This window comes from Lytechinus variegatus, chromosome 10, assembly GCF_018143015.1.
Source record: "Lytechinus variegatus isolate NC3 chromosome 10, Lvar_3.0, whole genome shotgun sequence".
Lineage (NCBI taxonomy): Eukaryota > Metazoa > Echinodermata > Echinoidea > Temnopleuroida > Toxopneustidae > Lytechinus > Lytechinus variegatus.
Window position 1 is genome coordinate 6604865 of NC_054749.1, and position 7013 is coordinate 6611877.

General features: G+C 34.9%; 1 protein-coding gene across 5 annotated transcripts in view; it reads right to left on the bottom strand.

Annotated features, from left to right (window-relative positions):
• LOC121423347 (golgin subfamily A member 6-like protein 22) overlaps positions 1 to 6343 on the bottom strand; it is a 44580-nt gene extending 38237 nt beyond the window's left edge. For all 5 annotated transcript variants that reach the window (XM_041618702.1, XM_041618703.1, XM_041618701.1 and 2 more), the window contains exons 1-2: positions 6240 to 6343; positions 3550 to 3700 (exon numbers count right to left, since the gene is read on the bottom strand). In XM_041618702.1, the coding sequence (XP_041474636.1) occupies positions 3550 to 3593 (44 nt within the window). In that variant the 5' untranslated portion in view covers positions 3594 to 3700; positions 6240 to 6343. The remainder of the gene's footprint in view (positions 1 to 3549; positions 3701 to 6239) is intronic.
• Between the last annotated feature and the right edge of the window lie 670 nt (positions 6344 to 7013).

The following is a 7013-nucleotide window of genomic DNA, read 5'->3' on the forward strand; positions in this document are numbered from 1 at the left end:
GCTTCATAAAGATGTTCGTAAGTTAAGAGCAACTATAAGAATGACTGGTGATCAATCCTTTCTTGTGATAAATGATATCCACCATTAAATGTTCATTGGCGATTATCTAGCTTGTGAGAAAGGTTAAGCAGTCATTCTTATTAGAACAGCTTTAAAGAGAAATTCCAGTAGTTGCAGTAAACACTGATTTCATGAGAAAGTCTGTAAAACAAGGCTTAATTGTCAGTATATCATCGAGGATCTAGATCTGGTACTGTTACATTAACTGAACTTTGTGAAATCTTGAAATCTATGCTGAAAAATGTTCACGCCGAAGATCCCCAACACAGATAAGCGCACGTGGGACAATGTATAATTATTGCTTAGGGCGTCGGCCCGACGCCCTACCCGATTCCTGTGCTTATTTGCTGATTTCTCAGCAATTACACAATTTCTTCCAGAATTCTTTGGCACATGCGTTTTATTTATACAAACAGACACTTTGGTGGTCATTTCATTGGATTCTGTACGAACTCATTTTGATATCGTTACCAAAACTAGCATTTACCTTTAAGAAACGGCCCCCAGGACAGTGAATTACATTTAGCATCATTTGATCAGCAAGTAGCAATTAAATCAACAAAAAAAAAGGCATTAATATATTTATTTTCATCCTTGTTAATTCATCAGATTGGCAAAAACTCATTTGAGACAAATTAATCATTTAAAGCAATAATCCATCCATGATGTAATTAATCAAATTACAGACAATTATTTAATTAGCATGTTTGATAAGAGTTCATCGGAAAGGGAATAACTCATTCAAGCCAATGTATTTATAGCCATTTTTGGCAACAGGTCATCAATGACAATCAATATTTATTGCCATATTTGATCAGTCAATTGCAATAGCAACATGTCTTTCAAGACAATTTTAGACATTGATCGGCGTTAATCAAATTGGCAACAATTAATTCAAAACAATTAATTTACATACATGTAGCCTAATTTGATCAGCATTTATTCATCAAATTTGCAACAACTCATTATAATAAACCTCATTTGATTCATCAAATCTAGGCAAAAACTCATTTAATAATTAAATAAACAATGATTGAGGTGGGGTCATATACTCTTTCAGTTTAAATAGGACTAAAGTTTTGGAATTAACTACCTTTTTACCCCAACTTTCAGTAACAAAATCATGTAAGTCCAGGCTAAAAAATTATTTGATCCTATTTCATTTATGATTTGTTCAAGAGAATTTTAATTTAAAGTTCTTTTTGATTAATAATTGTTCATGTGTACATTTCCTTTTGTTATTGAGCACCAAAAGATGGAACTATGTGTCCAATTATAAGCCCACTTTTTATTCTAATTACTATTTTCATTATTATCATTATTGTTATCATTATTAGAATTATTATCATTAATCATTATTATCATTATCATTATTGTTATTAGAATTATAATCATTATTATTATCATTATTATAATCATTATGATTATTGTTGTTGTTGTCAATATCATTATTATTATCATTTTTTATCATCATTGATTATCATTATTATCATAATAATCATTGTAATTTCCTTTGTGTCGAAATATATAAAGTAAAGAATCTATACTATTTTCCTTCAACATTTTCAGCATAAAAAAGGGAAAAGCAAAATGCATTAACTTTCTTGATTTTTTTTAAATGAGTGGGCCTATTTATTGGGGAAAACCACAAAAATGTATTAAATGTATTCATATTTTATCACAAATAATGTCTGGAGTCTACGAATTGTGCACATAACAATTCAAAATTGTCAGCAAATACAGTACTTTAAATGAAAAATTTAACATTGAAAACAAAATTATTAAGTGGAAGATGACAATGAGATGGATTGAGGAGATGAAGTAAATTTTACAGGGAAGATACAGATGCCTTTCTAATTGTCTATACTATACTGGTAATTCACACAGTGTAGGCTACTCATTGTCATCCAAAATGAATTGTCATACAATCACACTCTACAATTAATTGTTAGTTATATCACTGCTGGCCGTTCCCTTAGGAACAAATGGCTTTCAAACCATGGAATGCATTGTACATGTAATGATGTTAAATGAACATTTCATATTACAACTGCAAACATCTACATCCATGGATACCCATTCAATTAATAAACAGATGCCTGCAGCATTTTCAATCATTTCAAATAAGAAGTATCCTCATCTATTGCTATTGTACAGAGCAGAAATTGAATTTTGTTGTATTGGGGTTTTCGACATTCATTCAGCAATATATACACCATAAAAAGTTGTACATGCATCAAGATAAAGATAATTTTTACATATAAGTTTTATTGTTTACATGATTTGTACGTTATCATTTAACTTGAGTTTCAAATAAAAACAGCAAGAATGAAAACCTTGAAACCAGACGACAGGTTTTTAAAAGAAAAATCAAAGAAACCAATCAGTTCAAGTTTGAGGAAAATTGAACTAATGAAAATACAGAGCATCTGAATGTTGGACATCCTCCCATTTCCAATGTGACAAAGGTGTGAATGTTTACACTTGAATACACATACTCCTCACACTTTTTAGTCACTTGTATGGTATTATGGTATTGGTAAGGTCTAGGCCTACAGCAGTTTCACAAGATGTATCATAAAAAAGTCAATGAGGAGAAAATGCTATATGAAAAGGCTATACTTTCAGTGAATAAAGATGAGAGTTGTTCATGTCTGACATACCAAAGTTTGGTCAAATTTCCAATGGGATGATTTCCATAGCATCAGTGATCTCAACAATTACATGCTCATAACTTGGTTCATCTTGATTGTTCTCAAAGTTTCATTGATCTCATTCTTTGATTTTTTCTGTTTTCACACATGCTTTATAACTTGATCAAAAAATTTCATTATCCTATTTAATGTATGAGTCTCTTAATCGACTTGTAAAGTGGAAAAATTGAAGTCTAAAGAACATAAAAAGTCATTTGGTAGATTGAATCTGTACAGGGTATCTAAAAACTCAATATTTACACTATTCAGTTGATACTTAAAGTGCTGAAAGTTTCACCCCCTCCCCTTTGGAGAGCCATGTTATAAAAATTTGTAATGTAATTTCTTTTCTTTTTTGCTTGTCAAATTTTACGCGAACAAAATGACCGTTGTTTTAGGTAAAAACCATTTTTTGGGCTTATCAAATTTCATGGGAAAAATCTGCCCCCCTCTCCCATTAGAAAATCTTGGATCTGCCCCCGTTAAGTTTGAATATTAGTCACTTTTGTAAAATTGTGTCACATCATGCAGTCATGTATTGGACTAAAATTAATAAATGATGGATCACACTCACAGTGCTATTGGACTAAACAATATTTTGACAAAATTCTTCTTCATAGACCAATTGATAGACAAACTGACGATTCCGCATATGGACATTTGGTCATAAAAATAAAGAATAAAGTCTTTGCCAAATTTTCATGAAATCATCAAAATAAGTAGTGAGCAATTTTATGAAAGAAAAAATATGAAAAAGGCAGAAAATCATAAAGTTGTAAAATAAAATTACACTTACTGTTCTCCATCTCTGTCGACAAAGCTCCCATTGGAGGCCCACATTTTTACGGTTGTTTCTCCCCAAAATCAGAACAAAATGTGTAGCAGATCCACTGAGGATTGACTATTGAAGTCCAGGATATCTTTTGAAAGTCAGCTTCTTCCTTTATCTGTAAATGGTGAAATATAAACTACAATTAAAACTAACAAATAAAGAAAAGAGAGGAGAGGAGTGAGGCACTATTACATGTAAAAGGTGAAGGAGGAGGAGGAAGAGGAGGAGAATGGGGATAGCAAAGAGGAGAAGGAAGAGAACAGGAAAAGAGGATGGAGAAGGGGAAAGTAGAAGGGAAAGGAAGAGGACACAACAAAACAATACTAGATGATGATGATCTAACTTTCTTCTTCAATTTAACAATAGAATTTGCATCATTTCATTTATTAAAGCCCTTAAATTTTGAATCATCCAATGTAATTTCCCCATTTCAAAGTTTATCATATTCAATTTGCCCCCAAAACTGACATAATGTATACATGCGAAAACACACAGAAATCATATCCACAGGAAAAGAATCCTCAATAGTTTCTTATTCTTTTTTAGTTTAAAGCTCAGAGTACCCCCAAAGGGAGCCCCCTGCCTGCACCGGAGAGACAGGAAGATGTCTGGACGGTGTCGAAGAAGGGACAGGATCCGGGTAACCTTTAAGACACAATTTAGTCTTAAGAAGAAGAAGAAATCATGGGTAAAAAGTATACTTCTCAAATTTATGGGAGAGTAAAGATTGAGGAAAATAAAAGAAAAGGAGGGAAAAAATGAATTGAAAAGAAAGAAGAAAATAGTAAAGAGTTGGCGGTAATAGTCAAACAGAACTGGTCGCTATAAGAAAAATGTACGGAGTAGGTCTGTAGGAGAGTAAATTCATGAGTCATTCAATAGCTACAAGACAGCATAGGAAATATGTACAGGAGGGTGATAGCCGATTATGCTCTCATGACAGCCAAAATCAACCCTAAAATTCCCAAGATTGAATGCTTTGGGGGCAACCATCTTTTCTAAAATCATCCTAAGATCTGTCACAAACAACATCAAATAAAACAGATTTTCATTTTTCACAATCAATTTTAGGTTTCACCCTGTGACCCATTGATACTATCCCATCTACAGCGTGTCAGCACAAGTCTGATGAAGTCTGCACAAACGAGTACGCAAAAGCTCACAAGGTAAAATCTAAATTAATTGCGAAAAGATGAAAATCTGTTTTATTTGGGTTCTACCAATCCAACAAATTACAAACATCAAAGAAAGTTTAGAAATTCAATTTTCTACATAGGCCTACAGCAGAATAGCAAAATTGCATGCTGCAAAAAAGTAAAATTTGAAATTTAAAAGAAATGTAGCCCTGAAAATTCCGCAATCGCCCCAATGCGCAAAACATAGTAAGCCTACCTAAAATAAAAACATCATTTTCTATCCTGCTATACATGTACAGTGTAAGTTTTCAATTAGAGAAACTGACTTCAATTTTGCAGATTTTCTACATTTCCAGTTAAATTCAGTTTAGCTCCACTGACAGATCTAGAATCTACTGCATGGTCTGACTATATTTTGTGAACTCTGAAAGTGACGTTGTTGACAGAAAGAACACTGCTGTACACAATCGAATATCTCTTTATCTAATTAACATCTTGAAAAACTGATATCACAAACAGAAAAAGCAACCCCAAATTACTCAGAGTCAGTATGGTAATTTTCTTAAAGGTTAAAGTAACTTAGCCTTAGGTCTCAATTTTTTTATTGTAAAAATATTGGCAAAGCATTGGCAAATTTTGTCATGGTACCTTTAGTTTTAGGCCTAGAGGGTTCTAGTTTCTGCATCCGCAAGAAAATCCGAACTTCCTGACAGGCATCAAGAAATCGCCAGTTTGCAAGCAGAGCCAGAGGTCTCCAAATAAGTAAAATGTAGACAGCTGGCAGCCGTCTGTTTCGAGGAGTTTTTTAACATTTTTTTTTTTTCTCCTCGTACACAGACGGCTCGCTATCGTGCAGCCACCATTAGGGGACTTGCAATGCAAAATCCCCCCGTCGGGGCTTTTCAATTTTTGTCTTTAATGAATAAAAATTTCGAAAATTATAGTGACCAGAGTGCAAATTTATATTCCCTCTTGGCATCAATTGCCAAAAAACGGAGAAAAATGAAGTTAAAAGGAACAAAAACAGTGACTTACCTCGGCTGTCGCGCAAATTCACTTCCCCGTTTTATCCGATCTTAAATAAGAGCCATTGAGTCCCCTGTAGGCTGTACAGATCGTGCTAGAACTTCGGTCTCTGTATTTGGGTGAGTGAAGCCAACGAAGTTCAGCTGAACAACCAACAAAACAGAGACCGAAGCTTTTGGTCTAGTAAAATGTGACTGATAGTGATACCAACCGAATTTATAAACGCTATGCCTATATGTCGCTAGCTGCAGCTGCTGGCTGCGAGCAGCAGGAACATCATAGACTACCAAACAGACGGACTTGATCCACGCCGAAAGCTTGGGGGAGGTTGGGCGCTCAGACACCCTCGCCGCGAAAACAGCCGCTAAGTAACAGTCGGCTAATGAAAATATTTCCCCATCATCAAAACATACTTCATAGTGAATGTGCTCATCAAAAGCAAAATAGCATACCGGTATGATTTAACACAAAAATGAACTCATAATGTCTTACCTTTGCATTTTGTTAAATTATATGAAATCCTACATCTCCGGCCGTCTCCAATTTGTGTACGGTATCGAAGTGACAAGGTCATTTGATCATTGGCTATTACTGGTCACGTGACGCAAAATTTACATTCCTGATTGATTGCATATCATAGGCATAGCAGCATGCATACTAGATTTTAATTATTAATTTTATGATTAATTGCATGACATAAATAAAAATATCACTGCAGTGCCATAAATATTGAGCACAAGGGCGGCGCCAGGGTATCTGGAGGTGGGGGGGGTATAGCCTCTTGTTGAGGCCCTGGCTTCTGCTTCCCGAGCGAAGCGAGGGATATCCTTGTTCGATCCTTGTTCGATCGCTTCGCTAATTAGGTGTGAAGGTGCCGTGGCCGAGTGGTCTAAGGCGCCTGGCTATGCATGGAAAGTCCGGGGTTCGATCCCCGGCTACGACACCTGTGCTCTTTTATCCTGCATTCAAATAAATGGAAATGCTTTATGCATTATTTGTAACTAGGTGTGTACTTGTTTAAAAAAAAAAAAAAAAAAAAAAAATTAGGGGGATATCTCTCGATCGCTTCGCTTGGGAAGCAGCCGCCAGGGCCTCGACGAGAGGCTTTGGGGGGGGGGGGGCAAGACAATTTATCTAGCATTTTTTTTCTCGATTAGTGGGCATCATTTTTCTCTCTTATTTTCTCCCCGGGCTGCGAAATAATTTTTCCCACCACACTTCTGGAAGCCAATTGTTTTTTCTTAAATTTCTTCATCTATAAAAAAA